The following is a 17,151-nucleotide window of genomic DNA, read 5'->3' on the forward strand; positions in this document are numbered from 1 at the left end:
TAGTAGTATAGGCAAGACAACCTCGTAATCAGCCCAAATTTGAATCTGGCTTCGGCCCGAGTTGCAATTTGCAGCACAGCATCATTGTCAAGAAACCAACACGCGCTGTAGGGGGTATCATACAGAATCATTCCATTTACCGCCGCTAGACAGCCAAAGATTGCTTCCCTCGACCGAAACCTCCAATTCAACGGAGAAAGGCCATCTACAGAACTCATACAGGCAAGCCCTTAAGGGTCATCCACTCATACCCATTGCACCTTGCTGCCTGCCCAAAGACTCTAGCTTTAGAGCTCCTCATCGTCGCTCTCGAACAAGACTTTGCGCCTCCTCTTTGCCAACGGTTTGCGCGGCGACGTCTGGGCCGCGTCATCATCATCATCGTCGTCGTCGTCATCGTCGAGATATACGGTAGTCTTGGACTTCGCGGGCTGTGGTGGTTTTGTGGACCGGCTTGGCTTCTTTGCCTTCTTCGCCGACGCGGCCACCAGCTCATCCAGGTCCGGCATGTCGTCATCGTCATCCTCCTCCTCCTCATCCTCTTGTGTCAGGCCGAACTGCACCGGCTCGTAGAAAAGCTTTTTCTTGGCCGTGGCCGCCGCCGCACTTCCGCGTCGAGAACGGATCGTGAGGTTGGATGAGCTAGGGATCGTGGGCGCGCTTGATGGGACATGGAGCAGGCTCGACGTGACCTGGTCATCCGGCACGACAAAGTCGTCCAAATCGCGACCGCTGTCGGAGTCGTCCGTCTTTTCCACGTCGCTGGTTCGCATGCAGTCGTCTCCAAAGTCCTCGATGTGGTCACTACTCCCCGGGGATCGTTGTCGGCGGTATTCTGGCATTGCCCAGCTGCGACCGTGACCTTGAGGTCCTCCCAAAGAGGCGCTCGCAAAAAGGTCATCGTCTCCGTCGTCATCGGTCACTTCGCAGCTGCTTGGGGCAAAGAAGCTTTCCACTCGTGTTTTCGCGCGCCGCCTGTCTGCGTCGACCTGCTGTTTCTTCTTCACTGATCGCGCCCGGTATTGAACGGTATCGTCTTCACTCTCGTCGCCCTCGTCTGCGAAGGGCGGGGCCGGCAGCCGCTTCCACGCCAACGGGTCCTTCTCTCCATACGTCTCCCATGCCTGGGGTTCCAATGACTGTTCCTGGTAGGATCCAAAAGTCCGAAAGAGCTTCACACACCGTTTGGTATATTCTCCGTGTTTTACATGGACGACGGGGCGGAGGGCTCTCTGGGCTGCCGGGTAGGCTCCGAGGTCGATGTGGTCCAGGCCCAGTTCCTTGGCCTTGCTATACGGGTCCTTCGGGAGGCTCTTGTAGAGCCTCTCAAAACGGGCTGCTTCCGCCTTGTTCAAGAGGACTTTCTCGAGTGGCGGCACATCGGCCAAGAAGTCCGTTTCCGCTGGTGGAGGAGGCGCCTTGGGGGCTGTCTCGGCAGGACGTGCAAAAGTCGAAGCTTTTACGAAGCCCGTTTCCACGCCGTCGGGCATGTGGAACTTCTTTGTGGGCTTTTTCTTCGATCTTGACGGGTTCTTTTTGGGCTCCGGCAGGCCCGGGTTCTGGGTGTTTTCGATGGGGATCTCGACGTGCCGCTTGTCCACCTCAGGCCTGATGTCCCTGGGGATGATCCGCATCGAGATGTCGTGCCGGAAGTTGAAGGAGGCGCCATCGCAGATGAGCTGCTGCATTTTGTAGTAGTTGTCTTTGGCCTCCATAAACTTATCCTCTTCCTTGCCCTTCATGAGCAGCAGAACGATATTCCCTGCCCTCTTCCGCCCGGTGCGGCCCATGCGCTGCAACATGCGAATCGGAGAGGCCGAGGCGTCGTAACAGACGATCAGGTCGACCTGGCCAATGTCGAGACCCTCCTCGCCAATCGAGGTGGCAACGAGGACGTTGTACTGACCGCCTTTGAACTTATCAATGGTGTCGATCTGCTTCTTCTGCGACATGCCTTCGCTCCTCTTGGAACCGGCCTGTCCCACAAAGACGGTGGCGCGGATGAGCGGCTGCTTGTTGAGGAGGCGGACGATCTCTTCGGCGCTGTCGCGGTACTCGCTGAAGACGATCGCTCTCGTGGTGGAGCCTTCGCCGGCGTCAACAAAGTGGTTGACAAGCCTCTCGCAAAGATAGCCAAGCTTGGGGTGTCCTTGGAAGTCGTCGTCCTTCATCCAGTGCTCAATCATGGCCATCATCTCTTGGAAGCTCTTGTCGGCAAGGAGCTCCCGCCTCATCTTGGAACCTTGTCCTCCTTTTTGCTCTTCGCTGGCGCGGAACTCGGCAATGCTGCTGTAGAAGGGCCTGATGCCGTGGAAATTGAGGAGCTTGATGGAGTGGGCCAGGCTCTGGAGAATGGTAAACACGGCCTGGATCATGAACTTTAAGCCCTGGGGCGCGTGCCTTCCGGGCCCGGCCATCCATTCCTGCCTGGATTTCATCAGCCCGTACGTCGTCAGGCTCATCGGATCCCTACCAAAGTAGAGATTTTGGGAGCTGAGCTTGTCGACCAGCGGCTTGAGGGCCTTGGAGAACAGCTGTTGCACTTGGCACATCTCGGCAGACGGATCAAAGGTCATGGTGTCGATGTCCCGCGAGTGAACGTATTGGCGGATGTCGATGGATTCCTCGGTCCTGATTTCGACGTGGGAGATGCCAAGGTTGTCGATGATTTCCTGCACGCCGTCGATTTTGGATCCGGGGGTGGCGGTCAGGGCCAGGACGCGAAAGCTCTTGGAGAAGCGGCGGATGAACTCGACGGCCTTGACGTAGGCGTAGTCGCCGGTGGCGCGGTGGGCCTCGTCGACCACGAGCAGCACGATGGACTTTGGATCGGCGTACCCTTTGGAGAGGTCGTTGGTCAGGGTCTGCGGCGTCATGAAAAAGACGCGCTTCTTTTCCCACTCCTCCTCGCGCACCACCGGGGGAATCTCTCCCGTCAGGAGGCTGGCCTGCGATCGTGGGATGCCGGCAATGCCGAGGCAGGCTTCGACCTGCTGGGAGGCCAAGGGTTTCGTGGGAGCCACAAAGACCAGCTTGGCGCGTTTGGTCCAGCGGAAGTAGTTGAGCATGATCGTGGCGGCGATGAAGGTCTTGCCGAGACCGGTGGGGAGAGCCACCAGTGTGTTGTGGAAGAGGGCATTCTTGACAATGCTGAACTGATAGTCTCGGATGGGCCCGAGATTCAGCGGGTAGATCCACGTGGAGAGCTCCTCGGGGTTGAGCTCGTGATGGGTTGGAGGTTCGGGCGGCAAGTCGGCGAGGAACGGGCGGTTCCTGGCCACGGGAGCCTGCGAGCTCGACACGCCCGAGTCTTGGAGCGTGCCGCCCCAGAGGGTAGTCTGGCGGAGATTTTGGGGCTGGCCTGGCGGACGAGGCTGCGGCAGATACCTTGTTGCTGATGATGGGTTGGTGAACTGGCTCCGCGAAGATGGGTGGGATGGAGGAACCGGAGGGCCGGCGTTGGCCATGCCGGTCTTTCCTCCAACTTGGCCAGACGGCGCCGAGGACGCAGCAGCTGCGACGCCCTCGGCAGCTTCGAGGGCGAGGATCAGATCCTCGTCCGGGATATCGCCATACTCGTCGTCGTCGTCCATGTTAGGCTACCTTGATTCACAAGTTACATTGAGCGAAAATATGACTCGAGGAACAAGGTGTCTGCGATTTCCAAGAGCTACCTGTGGCGTGTGTTGCAGAGACGCCCGCCCAACCCAACATGTCAATCGTTCAGCCTTTGGTCGGTGGATGACGACGGAGCCGCTTTGACGCATTGGCTGATAATTGATAATGCCCGGCGTCAAGAGACCACGGTCACCCACTCAGACTTGGGCACAAACAGGCGGTGGAGGAGGGGAGAGTGTCCACCTGGAAACCCCAGGCTGGAAGAAGCTGCGGGTGCAGCACATGCAAGCAGCGGGACCGGATGTGTGAATTGGGCGAACAATGACGCGTTTCCCAACGCGCCAAAGTAGGTACCTACAAATCACGTGAACATGGCATTGCTTGCGACCTGTGTCACTGGAATCTACTGTGTAGGTAGCGTACCTCTCCAGACATGGAACAGTATCAAAATCTGTGGATCTTGCTGCAGGCTTCTGGCTTGTTACAGGTAGGTTATATTAGGCACCCAAGGTACCTTAGCTTTTCGAAGCCACTCTGTCTTTGAGAAATTCGGGTACCTTAGCCAAAAATACACACCTTGCTCCATGTCCTTCCAAATCTCCCGGCGACAAAGAGTGTCCAGTTCCAGTGGGCATATCGACTCATCAAAGAAGCCGGCTGGCTCGGCTCTTCTTTTCGCCCGACACATTGATGCCTACTGTGTATGCCGCTTTGGTCATCATCTCACGTGCTTCCCAGGTCATGGACTTTAGTTGCATCAGCCATTGCAAGCTGTGAAGGCATCCCAGCCCCAGGCCCCCCAAAGCCGGTGGGCTGTGGCGCTCTTGTGGACCCCGTGGCAAGGCTGCCTGGGCGGGCTTGAGCTAGTGAACTGACTTTAGGCCCCACCAGCGCGGTTGAGCCGACATCCCGTCTTCGCGTCTCGCCAAACCGTTAAAACTTCCCTCCACAATCCTGTCTTACAACGACCTACCTGCAGCAACAGGCACGACTTGCTCACCACATTCAGCACGCAACCATCGCGAGACTCGAACTCTTGGGAAGCGCAGAAACGGACCATCGGTACTTTTTAGATTCCACCAACCGAATCAATGGCTCCCGGCAAGCGTCCCCGCGATGGCGCTGGCGCTGGCGGAAGCCACCACGACCCACTTCGAGCTCCCCGCGGTGGCGGCATCTCCAAGCGGCGCCGCCCGGTGACCGGCGATCGAGACGGCGATATTGATATGGACAGCGCCCCCAGGATATCTGGCGACACTGCAGGCCGCGGGGGCCGCAACCCGCGCCGAGCCAACGGCGATGGAAAGAGGGGTGGCGTTCAAGGATCCCTGGCTCGCCTCACTCCAACCGCCCGCGAGAATTTACTTTCAAAGGCGGAGCGCAGCGCGGCTGGAAAGGGGTCGGACAAGAAAGTCGCCATCAAGATCCGCGGCATGAAGGACAGCAAGGCCTCCGGGAATCGGGACGGAGGCCTTCGATCGCTGCTGGATTTCATCGAGCGCAAGGCATCGAAGGGCCGACCCATCACGCTCGGCCGAGTACGTGGACTGCCATCTCCCTCTCCTTCACCGCGTTTATCAACGAGATGTCTGACTTGTCGACAGGCGGTTGTCCGCGGCGAAGACGTGTGCCTTACTGTCAGCCAGGAAGACGCCCAAAACATTCTTCGCCTCAACGGTTATACCTTCGCCGGCGTCCCCCTCGCGATCGAGACGGACGATGCCGCAGCCACCCAAGGATCGGGCGCCTCGACGACGGGTCAAGACGGGAACACCTCTGACGTGAAGACCAAAATGCTCGGCATGTTGGCTTCGAGATACGACGCCGACGGTCTTCTCCTGAACCTCTCCAGCTTGGGCACAGATCCCATCATGATCGAACTGAAGGCCGTCGAAACCAAGGCGCTTGCCGAAAAGACCTTCAAGGCGCTTCTCTTCCTGGTCTCGCAGCGCTTTGACAGTAAGGATGCCAAGGACGCGGCCATTCAGGCAGTGAGCCTGGCCAACAACGGGATTCAAGACGTGAAGGAGGTCTTCAATCTTGCGCGCGACCTTCCGCGTCTTCGCCGCCTCGACCTCAGCGGAAACAGTCTGCAGGACTTCTCGGGATTGTCCAAGTGGCGGCACGAATTCCGCCTCCTCGAGGAGCTCCATTTGGTCGGCAACCCTCTCACCTCGCTTCCCAACTACCCCAAGCAGGTGATCGAATGGTTCCCCAACCTGCAGATCTTGGATGGACAGCAGGTCAGGACCCCCAAAGAGGCCGCAGACACCCTCATGGAGTGGTTTCCCCGCCCCATCCCCGCGCTCCCGTCGAACCTACGCGATGGCGGCAACAATGTGGCCGGTGCCTTTCTCGGGGCCTTCTTCCCGGCATACGATCAAGATCGGCCCGCGCTTCTCAAACAGTTTTACGACGACGAGTCGGTCTTCTCGCTCACCGCGGAGCCGGAAGACAGCTCGGCACCCTACAAGACCTTCACCAGGAACCTCGAGAAGATCGGTGCTCGAGACCCAGCGACTCATCAACGTCTTTTCAGCGGGGCTGCGGTCATTGCCGAGCTGTGGTCCCGCCTTCCAGCCACACGTCACCCGGCCCTCGACGATCTCAACTTGTGGAAGATCGACTGCCATACGTTCCGAAGCCTGGCGGATCCCACGGGGATGGGCGAGGCCATGGGTCTCATAATCAACGTCCGAGGCCAGTTCGAGGAACCCGACCCTGCCGGTCAGGTCCCTCTCAGGCGGAAGTTTCATCGTTGCTTCATACTCGCGCCAAGCAAGCCAGGCGCGCCGCATCCCTTCCGCGTCTTGAGCGACCAGCTGTCGATAATGCCAGGACAGCCTTGGGGAGCCCCCGCTCAAGTCACGCCCGCCGTCCCAACGCAACCCGCGCAGGTGCCCATCGCGCTCGGCGACGCGGCCCAGCCAGGTCCTGTGGCCCCTGACGATGTTCGGGCAAACCTGCTCTTCGAGGTGTCCCGCCGCACCGGCATGACTGCCGAGTATGCCGAGATGTGCCTCGGGGCGGCGAACTGGGACCTCGAGTTGGCGCTGACCTTTTTCGAGCAAAAGAAGGCGGAATTGCCGCCAGAGGCCTTCCTTCAGCCGTCGTAGGGGGCGATCGGGGATGGTAACAACATGTTAGGGATGAGAACAGGGTACAATGGGGGAGTCAACGCGGACGAGATGGATGATGTTGTGCTAGGATCAATGATGGGTTGGCGTACAGTCGAGATAGTAGAATGTGGGGGGGAGGGAATGAAGCCTCCGGGGAGGGCAAGACTGGAATCGCGGTGACGATTGTAATGGCATCGGGGGTTGTATCATCATTTGACCGGGTCATTGGTTGGGCGGTAGCATTTGGGAGTGCGCAGGGCTTTGGGATTTGTATTTGGGACGGAGTCTGGGTGCTGTACACAAAAAGATTCTGGGGATTGCGGTTGGGTTGGTTTGACTTAAACAGCGGGGGTCTGGCGTTTGGGGGCGTGGGAGCGGTTATTTGGGGATCACGATCCAGCCGCTGGCATGGGATACCTAGAAATGCACAGCAGAAGAGGGAAGCAATTCCAGGCTGTTGCTCGGACAGTCAACCCGGCTTGACGTCTAGAGTTGTTCCGGGCTCAAGCCTGGCCCTGGAAGCGCATCTCTGTGTTTGCAAAGTTGGCACCCCTAGACCCTTCTGCCCCCCATTCCGGTCCCTTCCCCATGGGAAAGTTGATGGATTGATATTCGAATCGCTACACGCCGGTGAATCGAAGGCTCGATGGGTCGAGGGATCATTGATCCATGGAAAGGCAGATAGCTGGGTGCAGGGGTTTCGGGGATAGAAAGATTGGCAGATGGAAACATAGCTCGAATGGATATCAGGATTGAGAAACTGAAAGACAACCCAAGGTGAATATCTCGGCAGAGATACGCAGCCAGCTTCACATCGAGCGAGACCGGCCTCTTGCTCCTTGACACACAGCTCGGCATCGTTTACTGTGTGGAATGTCCTGGATGGAAATGTCAAGCATGATCCCACGAAGGAGCCCATCCTGGGTGACCCGTACGACTACGTGACCTCGGGGACAACCGCGTACACAGTATGTGCTTGACAGAGAATCCGAATGAAGCTGGCTATCGTCATGCAGGTCGACGAGGACTTCAAAGTGTTGGAGCCACTCGCCCGAATCACCATCTTCATGTTGTCCTTGCACTGTTCTTCTTCTCCAGCCTTGATACTTGTCATCTCGTGTATCATTCATTACCTACCTGATTTTTGCTTCTATTTTTCTTTCGCTGGTCGTTCTTCCTCCATCCCTCTCTTCTTTGTTACTTATTTAGGTAGTTCCTTTTGTTTTCTTTTCTCAAAAAGATCACGTCCCTCCTCTGCTCATGCAAACGTGCCCTTTTTTTTTTTTCATCATTCCGTTTTCTCTGCATCTCCTTGTATTGGAACAACTCGGGTTCTTTGCCGTGCGATGATTGCCTGACGTGGGCGGGATCATCTTGACCTTCCTGCTGCGCGTGGGTTGTATTATTGCTACCCGGGTTGTCACAACAGAACCCCTTGGTATTTCCAGAGTAGCATCGGGCCTGTTCAGTCCCACGTACACTAAACAGGCAATGCGATCTCTGACAAGCGCATTTCAAAAGTCGGGCTTCGGCGACAACGCGCGATGTGATTGATGGACTGTCTTCATCGTCATTGTGCGTCGGATAGGCACAGGTGATCTAGGCACAGGTGATCTAGCAGAGCCGCGCGCTACTGTACATACCGCCGTTACCGGCCACGCATATCGACCTTATCGATCGATCGTTTTGTGGCTGAGAGGTAGTTACGGAACCACACACCGTGCTCCAAAGAAGCGGGGAAGGGGGGAAAGCGGCTTTGCTTTCCCCATCCCTCCCCCCTTCCGTTCCCCACCAGGGGAGCTGCAGGCGCGTTCTCCCTTCCAGGTTAGCGTCACCGCTCAAGCCAGGGTTTGGGCGTTTCAGAAAAAGTGTGGACCGGGGCTTCGCTGGAGCATTCCACATGTCTCATGACCTCCGACTTCCGTCCCTCGCTGATTCGCGCGCGGTCGCCGTGATGAAGGAGTAGGCATCTATTTGCTCGCGACGAATGGTTGAGCGATGCGCCTTGACGAGGCCGTTCCTGTCACGAAGCAATCTCTGCCCATCCTTTCTCTGTACCCGCCGATATCGAGAGGCTGGATGGCGTCTTTTGTTCTACCTACACACTACTGCGTACTGCGTACGCGGTAGACGTCACCATCCTTGGCCAGTGCAGGGCGCCGTGAGCGAGTCGTGCGTACTGCATGCACGCGTAAGGAGTTCCTTTTTCCTCCTGGCCAGACGCCCGCGTCTTCGGACCTGTTAGATCTCAGCATCACACTTCAGATGAGGGTCAACACAAAACCGCAAAGGGCGAGGAGGCCATGGGGAGCCATCAGCGCCAGGGAGCCTTCGTCAACCTGCCCTGGCGGTGCTCTCTTCTCCCTCAGCTTCATGCCCGCCTGGGGCTGCGTGGCTTGTGCCTCAGGCGCCGTTCCCTCTGTCCATCCTCTCAGCTTTAGAGACGGGATCAAATTTTCTGCTTGAACAATACAGTCCAAGGTATCCACGGGGGTTTGTGGCCTGGCGGGCGGTCCACGACACCGTCGGGCCTTATCATTGGACAGGGAGGTGCCCAGCAAGCTGAACCAGCATGAGCCAGGTACCCAGCGGCAGGCTTGGGGCCCCTTGCATGCACGGCCATGGACATTCCTGATTCGACCAAGACCCCCATCCCGCTCCCTGACGTTACCACCCTATCCCATGCTCAGGCCTCCTTCCATCCCGTTTCGCTCATTTCCCCGTTTCTCCTGGCGGAGGGTTGATGCTTTGACGATTGGCACTCTGCTCCGGGCAGTTCGTACCGGATCCCCTCCCGTCCTTCTCTTTTCACCAACGGAAGCGGGCTGCTTGCGAGCGTGGGCCGTGTTGTGCCTCCCTCTCACCGTGTTCTGTTCTGCCCGGCTCACCTTCACCTCCTTTTGAACATCTACACAGTAACGACGCTGTAGACAGCTGCTTCGGCTTTTCTGATCGACTTGTCTGGCACAGTTTTTGCGAGTTTTGCTTGTGTTATCGCACCCCATCTCCATAGAGTACCAGCTACTTGCACGCCGAGGTGTCATCGCGAAGGAAGGGCCCCCCTTTTTGAACCCAGGGGCTCGTGGGAGGATCGCGTGTTTTCCCGTCAAACATCCCCGACCTAGGGGGACCCCCAATCCTCAGACACGGAACCCTTCAGGACGCCCGCGCCTTGTTTCTTCGCCCTTCCGGTACTCCCCTACGATCGACCGCTGGCCTTCTCAACTGTTTTGTTCTTTCGGAAACAATCACGATTTTGTTCCGTCGATCACTTTTTCTCCCTCTCTCACCTGCAGGGGCCGGTCCTCCAACCTTTGAAATCGAACTTGTCTATTTTTTTTTATTCTCGAATCCGTTTAATCTGACCGACAAAGCCCGACAACGCCCGGCTGCCTCGAGGGCAATTTCTATCGTTCGGTCTCCATCTTACACGGCTTCGTCGGGGACGACCACCATTCGCTGCTTGGTTTCATCATCGAATTTGATCATGTGTTGCTGACGAGGGCTCGACTGCGGTTGTTTTCTTGAGGCGGATATTCTCACACATCAGGAAGGGAACTGGCACCGCAAGTCAACCTTGGTTATTCGCTGGCGCGTGGAATTCGCCAACAACGATGGTTCCCCAGCCCAAGACGGCGCTGACCAACGCGTGTTCGGTCATCTTCAACAACACGCTCTACACCTACTCGACCGATGCGTTCCAGGCGTTGCGGTTGGAACCGGGGGCCAAGTGGGAAGAGCTGCCGCAGGGGGAGAAGGTGAGGGGAGCCGTTTGTGTCGGGTCCAACACCGGGACGCCGTCGACGTCGGCATTTTTTGTGGTCGGAGGCGTCAGCGACACCGAAGGGTACCATGGCTTGCAAAAGTTCACCTATGAGACGCGCCAGTGGGAATCGATCCAGCTCGCCACGCCCGTTACCCACCAGCGGGTAGGACACGGGGCTGTCTACATCAACGCCACCGACTCGATCCTCGTCTACGCCGGTCGCCAGGATGGCGTCGAGGCCCCGTCCACGCAGACGTTTACCATCGGCGCGTCGGCGCCGTACCAAGTGGACGCTTACGAGTCGATCGCGCCGCCACTGTACAAGCCCATCTTGCTGCCTTGGTCAGCCCATGAGGCTGTCCTCGTCGGCGGCAGCACCGAGAACAGGCAGGTGATGCTGTTCAGCGCGCCCGAGCGCAGGTGGCTGGATTCAGGGGCAACCCTTGCAGCGCCGCTGCCCAAGGACAGGTCGGCCATCCAAGCGGTTCTCATGACTGGCGACGACGGATCTAAGAACCTGCTCACCTTCGACATGACGGAATCCCCCAACGTGGTGAAGCGGACTGTTCTGTTCAACGGCCCAGGGCAACCCGTCGTCGACGCCGCGCCGTTGCGCCGGCGGGCTGCGAGGAGGAAGAAGAGGCAGGATGGTGAAAAGGGGGCCACTGAGCCCTTGACGCTGACGACTTGGCCTGCGTACAACTCGACGCTGGCGCCAACGGACACGAGGACCGACTATGCCCTTGCCCAAGGCCCTGACAACATGGTGGTCATTGCGGGCGGCAACGGCGATTCGGACCATGTCCTGTGCATGTTCAACGCAAGGCAAAACAGCTGGGCGGATCCCGATTCCACCTTCTCCCAGGTCAGGATCCTTTCGGACAACGAATCGACGACAACCACTTCGGCAACCACGTCGTCCACCACCTCATCAACGATCACGACATCGGCGACGATATCTGCGACAACGACGACCCCGGCCGCGACAACCGAGACGCCCACCGAGGCAGCGACGCCCGCCGTGTCGAGCAGCAGCAGCAGCGGACCGGGGGTGGACGCGATCCTGGGCGCGATCCTGGGCGGCATCGCCGGGTTGGCGCTCTTGCTGGTGCTCGCGTATCTGTGCATTCGGCGGAGGAGGAAGCAGAAGGCCCATGTGGAAGCGGGCCACATGCGCCGGGCCAGCGGGATGTCGTCAAACGAGAAAACCGGCATCGGGTTCGCCAAGGACAGCCTCACCTTCGGCCAGGGCCAGGCGGGCGTGTTCCGCAAGCATCAAAAGCAAGGCTCGCAAAGCTCCTTCTCGTCGATGGCCATCTTGATGGGCCGCCAGAACGGCCAGAACAAGTCGACGACTCCCGGTCTCGGCCTCGGCCGCAAGGGGAGCAGCGAGAGCCGGCGCGATTCCTCCGACAGCACTTTCAGGGCCTTCAAGAGCACCATCAGCAAGCCGATCCCCCAGGGCACCACGGTGGCCGCTGCCGCCATCCCGTCGCTCGAACCGCAGCCAAACCCGTTCCGCGACAACAAGAGCCTGTCGGTAGCGACGGATGCGGCCACGCCCGTGCCGCGGAACCTTACGACGTCCGGCGTCGGCGCTGACAACCAGGGAGCGGCGCGGCGCAGCTCGGGCTGGAACCGGTACTGGTCGGGCGGGTCGGCCCTGAACCTCTTGGGCTTCGGCAGCGGCAACAATAACGGCAGCGGCAACAACAACAGCAACAACAACGCCGCGAGCGGGGTGGTGAACTCGCGGCGCACGACTCTCGTCTCGGAAGGCAGCTCGCAATACAGCAACCCATACCGCATGACACAAGATAGCGCCACAGTGCCGCCCCTCTTCCCTTCCAAGCCGCGCCAGCAAGAGCAGGAGCCGCGCATGTCGTTCAACCGGGTCAACTCGGGCAGCCCAACCATCGCCGTGTACGGCAGCAAGCTGAAGGAAGGGATGAGCGGGCGCATTGAGAGCTCGCAGCGGCCCGTCAGCGCCATCAGCGACATGTCCGGATCGGCCTACTCGAGCGGTATCCCCGAGTCGGTGCACGACGCGTGGGACCCGACGTCGACAGGCGGCGGTTTTTTCGGCGCCGGGAGCAATAGCAGCAACAGCAGCGCGAGGAGCAACGGTTACAACACGGGGTCCATCTACGCGACACCGCTCGCGCCCGCGTCGCAAAGGTTTACGTCTTCCTCGGCGGCCCCTCCGCGGCAGCAGCAGCAGCCTGTCCGCGATGATATGAGCTGGCTCAACTTGGGCAATAATTAGAGGAGGATTCGTTGGTTCTGTCTTTCCACCATCGCCAAACATCTTTGGCTTCACTCTTTTTTCGTTCTTGGTTTCGGACATGTCCGTTATATACCACATTGAGCAAGCATCGTTTGGCTGGCGCTTTTTGTCTACCCCTATATCCCCTGTATATCCTTCGTTTTATTGTTGCCTTTTCTCATCTTTCCAGCATATTACCCCTAACTGGAGACGCGGGCTCGGTCATACCTCCCTGGCTTTGTTTCTCTTGTTGTTCCTCGATATCCAGCCAGCATCTGGTTCCTAGTATTGTCGTTGTGGTTCTTGAGTTGTGGAGGAAGGGTGTTGGTTGTTTTTCTGGTTGGCTGGCTGGCAGACAGTCATGGTGCGATGGTGGGCGCGGTAACGACCGGGGAGGAGGACGAAGAAGAAGAAGGAGGAGGAGGGGGGGGAAACCAGAAGTGTAGTCTCTTTGTATCGTATGCGTCTACTACATGTCCCGCGACCAGCCGTTGGGCGTCGTCATCACGATGTGGGGATGGTTGTATCATAGCAAAGCAAAGCCTCTGCAGCGTTTCGGGTGGGTGGCTCGCAATAGAGACAGTGTGGATGTTCTCTCGACACTCTTGTTGCCCACTTCCTGCCGGTTCCTGGTCTTGTCCTGGAACAGTACCTGGCCTGGATATCCTCTCTCGTGGGGGTGGCTGAACCGACGGGTTTGAAACCGGTTGTTCCCCCGCATCCCGGGAGGTTACCATTTGTCGAAAGTTTCCCAAAACAGCGGGATGGAGGTGGATGGGGCCTACCGATGCGCCGCGGGCCCAGCCGCCGAATCCGCGCTCTCATGACGGGGGTTGGTTACTCCGCGGGGGTTCTCGATGCTCGAAGAGTCTCGAATGAAGATGTGCAAAAAACAGCTCCCGGCTGGGAATGTTGTTTCGGCTCGAAAATCGACCCGCATGGGACGAAGATGCGAATGTCAGTTCCGCATCTCCCGGATCCAAGATTTCCAGTTGGGACCCGACAGTGAAGGGTAACTGCTTAGGTAATTACCTAAGGTAGCTGGGATAGGGGGATGGGCCTTTTGGAAGCCGGACCTGCTCCCCACTGATGCATTAGCACATGAAGTGGGCTTTGGGGCTGCGCTGATGCATTTTTCAGCGGTCCCTTGGCGACGCCCGGAGACTAGGACTAGCTACTGTGTAACCCGTTGGACGTAGGATGTGCTCTCATAAGAACCCTCTTCCTTACACCCGTCTATCACGTCTCTACCTATGTCGATGACCGAGCTGTTGAGGGTATTTCATGGACAGTGTGAGGTTCAGAATCCGGCTCGTACCCGTTCAATGGAAGCCCGCTCAGAAGCCGTTGATGAGCACTGGACGTCCAGTCCCAGGTCCATCGTCCACCTGATCTGAGATGCCCGCGCTGCTTGGCAGTGGAGTGTGGGTCCAGCCCGAAAAATCATTTCTGGAAGGACAGGGGGAAACGGCCCCGCCCCGCCCAAAAGCGAAAAAAAGACAGCCTTGGCCTCGAGGCTTGGGGGTCCAGTGTGACTAGGTGGGTTGGCCTCGGTTCCGCTTGTTACCGTCAGTGACTGCCGCCGCCAACTGTTCCATTGATACGCTACGACTTTTCGTTAGCGTCGTCGGCGGCCCCCAAAAGGTCTGTTCTGGTCGGCGCCGTCACCTCTCTGCCTTCGTCGCCAACATAACGACAAGACGGCACCGGGAGTTGCATCGCGATTGTTTTTGCGGTTTCGTGGCCCTCGAAATTCCAACAGATCCCCCCGAGCCCCGCGCCCCTCGACGGACTGGGGTAACCGATCCGTACGGTGCGCCGACGAGAATCTCGGCACAGATCGCGGCAAGATAAGACATCCCCTCGGGGCTCCGACCCGACTTCGACGTGTGAATCCGCGAGCCTGCGAGCCCGCCCGCCGACAGCGTCCAGAAAAACATCCAAGAAAGATTTGGGCCTGCTTGTTAAACCACCCCTTCGTCCTCTTTTTCGCCGCGCCAGCACTTTGGCGCCTGGTGCGCGATGGATTCATCAACCTGGGCCGTCGCCGACAACTCGATACATGCCGCATCCGACGATGGCTTCCAGCAGTTTCTCGACATGAACGCCATGGGGAACCTCGGCCAGGGCCTCGACTACAGCTTGGACAGCTTCCAGCAAGCAGCTGGCCAGCTTGACGTCCCCATGACCGGCACCGGCACGCCCATCCTCGTCTCTCCCGCCGTCCCGACCATGCAGCAGCAGCAGATGCCCACCATGTCGAGCCCCGCGTTCCAACCCCTCCCCGCCGCCATGATGCCTCCTGCCACTCCCAACGAGGCCATCGTCAACAGCATCGACGCACAGATCCAATTCCTCCAGCAGCAGAAACTGCAGCATCAGCAGCGGCAGCTGCAAGAACAACAAGCCGCCGCCTTCTTTGCTCGCCAGAGGAGCTCGGTCGTCCCGCCGACGCCACAGAGCCTCGAGCTCCAGCCGGGAGCCGGCCAGTTTTACGGGGTTCCGTCGAACACGGCAGCGCAACAGCAAAAACAGCCACCACCGCCGCCGCCATCGCAACAGCAACAACAACAACAACAACAACAGCAGCAGCAGCAGCAGCAGCAACAGCAGCATGCTGACTATCGGTACCAGGGGGCATCAGAACAGGCAGATGTATGTGGGCCCCTTGCTACACCTCGTGCAAGAGCTGGTATGCTCACTCGACCACAGATGTCGTTCACGCCACTTGTTTCGCCGGCCGTCACGCCGCTTGATACGAGCTTCTCGGTCGACTCGCAGTTCGCTGCAACCGCCGCCTACTTTAGCCCGTTAACGTCGCCGGCTATCCATGCCCAGAACGACCCCCTCTCCATGTTTGATTCCTTGAACGGCGCCATGAGCTCGGCCTCGCCTCTTGAGGTGGACCTGGGCTCGGTCGCCGAGCCGTTGTCCTCAAGTTTGACGCCGGGCGACTTGGCGAAGAAGATGCGCATGAAACCAGTCAAGGCAAGAGCGAGGCCCGGCGTCAAGCAGTCGCCCATCTGCAAACCGCAGCGCCGCAGAACCGCGACGACGCCCAGTCTGAACTCGCAGATGCTGAGCGAGCTCATCGAGAACGCCGAGGCGAACCAGGACGCCCAGCTCCTTCCGACGCCCATGATCCAGACATCCTCGTCGTCCACGACAGGAGTCACCGACACAGAGGACTCGGTTTCGCCCGAGCCGCTCAGCGACGCGACGGCCGCCATCGAGATGCCCCCGCCGCCGATTCCCAAGCCCCGGTCCGCGAGGCAATCGCCCTACATCTCTCCGCAGATCAGTGCCATGACGGGCTCGCGTCACCCCGCTCGGCCTGGCCTGGCATCCCCCGCCACCCCTGCCTCGCTCATGAGGCTGAGCTCGCCAAGCACCCGGGGCGTCGGGGTGGTCAGCAGAACCGGGAGCCAGGAAGCAGCCGACACCGATCACATCGAGATGTTTGAGCTACCCGAGCCGGCGAGCTTCGCGAGCAGGTCTGCCAACTGCCCTACGCCTACGCAGCCCGCGCAAGAGAGAGCCTCCAAAGCCCCCTCCCTGGCGCCTTTGCCGTCCTCGTCTATCACGAGGCCGCCAACGATAGCAAGGGCGGCCGCGGCTGCACCGGCGACCCAGAGCCCACAGCTTGTTCCAGGCGCCAGCGCCAGCGCGAGGAAGACGCCGCAGCTCCTGGCAAAGAACGGCAAAGCGCGGGCCGGCCTCGGCTCGATTCCCGTCTCCCCAGCTCTGCGGCCCAAGATCTCGCCCAGCATCAAACCGCTCCTCCCCGGCGGGCCCGACATAGAGGAGGCGGCATCGCAGCTGCTGGCCAGCAAGTCCAACTACCAGCGAATCCTCGAGGGCAGCACGCTTCCCGGCATCACCTTCCCAAGCGAGCTGTCTACCAACCTGACGTCCAAGCGCACCTCGCACAAGATCGCCGAGCAGGGGCGCCGGAACCGCATTAATTCCGCGCTGCAAGAGATCGCGTCGCTGCTGCCGCAGCGGCAGCAGCTGTCCGCCAAGGACAACGACGAAGACGGCGAGGGCAGCGGTGAGGGGAAGCGGGAGGGAAAGGGTGGGAGCGGCGGCGGCGGCGCCATGCCGAGCAGCAAGGCGAGCACCGTCGAGATGGCGATAGAGTACATTAAGCAGCTGCAGAGGGACCTGGCGGCGGCGAACAAGAGGGTCGAGGAGGTGGAGAGGAAGCTGGAGATGCAGCAGGCTGCTGCCAGGGGCCAGGAGGTTGCCGACGGACAGCCCAAGGCCCAGGAGGCCGGGGATCAGGAGCCCAAGGGCCAGGACACGAAGATGGCGGGTTGAGGGAAATGAATGAGGGAATCACAGGCCATGACGATACATGGGAGACGATACATGGGACGCGA

General features: G+C 59.3%; 4 protein-coding genes across 4 annotated transcripts; 3 read left to right on the plus strand and 1 right to left on the minus strand.

The window, feature by feature from the left end:
* Window positions 1–287: 287 nt before the first annotated feature.
* On the minus strand, window positions 288–3,593 carry VTJ83DRAFT_2124 (uncharacterized protein; the record flags this gene model as incomplete). The annotated part of the gene is made up of 1 exon (XM_071008360.1): window positions 288–3,593. The coding sequence occupies one exon, from the start codon at window positions 3,591–3,593 to the stop codon at window positions 288–290; it is 3,306 nt and encodes a 1,101-aa protein (XP_070868664.1).
* A 1,116-nt stretch (window positions 3,594–4,709) lies between these two features.
* On the plus strand, window positions 4,710–6,734 carry VTJ83DRAFT_2125 (uncharacterized protein; the record flags this gene model as incomplete). Its single annotated transcript, XM_071008361.1, has 2 exons — window positions 4,710–5,156; window positions 5,223–6,734. 2 exons carry the CDS (start codon window positions 4,710–4,712, stop codon window positions 6,732–6,734), a joined length of 1,959 nt encoding a protein of 652 aa, XP_070868665.1.
* A 3,617-nt stretch (window positions 6,735–10,351) lies between these two features.
* Window positions 10,352–12,769, plus strand: VTJ83DRAFT_2126 (uncharacterized protein; the record flags this gene model as incomplete). Its single annotated transcript, XM_071008362.1, has 1 exon — window positions 10,352–12,769. One exon carries the CDS (start codon window positions 10,352–10,354, stop codon window positions 12,767–12,769), a length of 2,418 nt encoding a protein of 805 aa, XP_070868666.1.
* Window positions 12,770–14,791: 2,022 nt separating this feature from the next.
* On the plus strand, window positions 14,792–17,089 carry VTJ83DRAFT_2127 (uncharacterized protein; the record flags this gene model as incomplete). Its single annotated transcript, XM_071008363.1, has 2 exons — window positions 14,792–15,424; window positions 15,482–17,089. The coding sequence occupies 2 exons, from the start codon at window positions 14,792–14,794 to the stop codon at window positions 17,087–17,089; spliced, it is 2,241 nt and encodes a 746-aa protein (XP_070868667.1).
* Between the last annotated feature and the right edge of the window lie 62 nt (window positions 17,090–17,151).

The sequence above is a fragment of the Remersonia thermophila genome, chromosome 2 (assembly GCF_042764415.1).
Source record: "Remersonia thermophila strain ATCC 22073 chromosome 2, whole genome shotgun sequence".
In the NCBI taxonomy this organism is placed as follows: domain Eukaryota; kingdom Fungi; phylum Ascomycota; class Sordariomycetes; order Sordariales; family Chaetomiaceae; genus Remersonia; species Remersonia thermophila.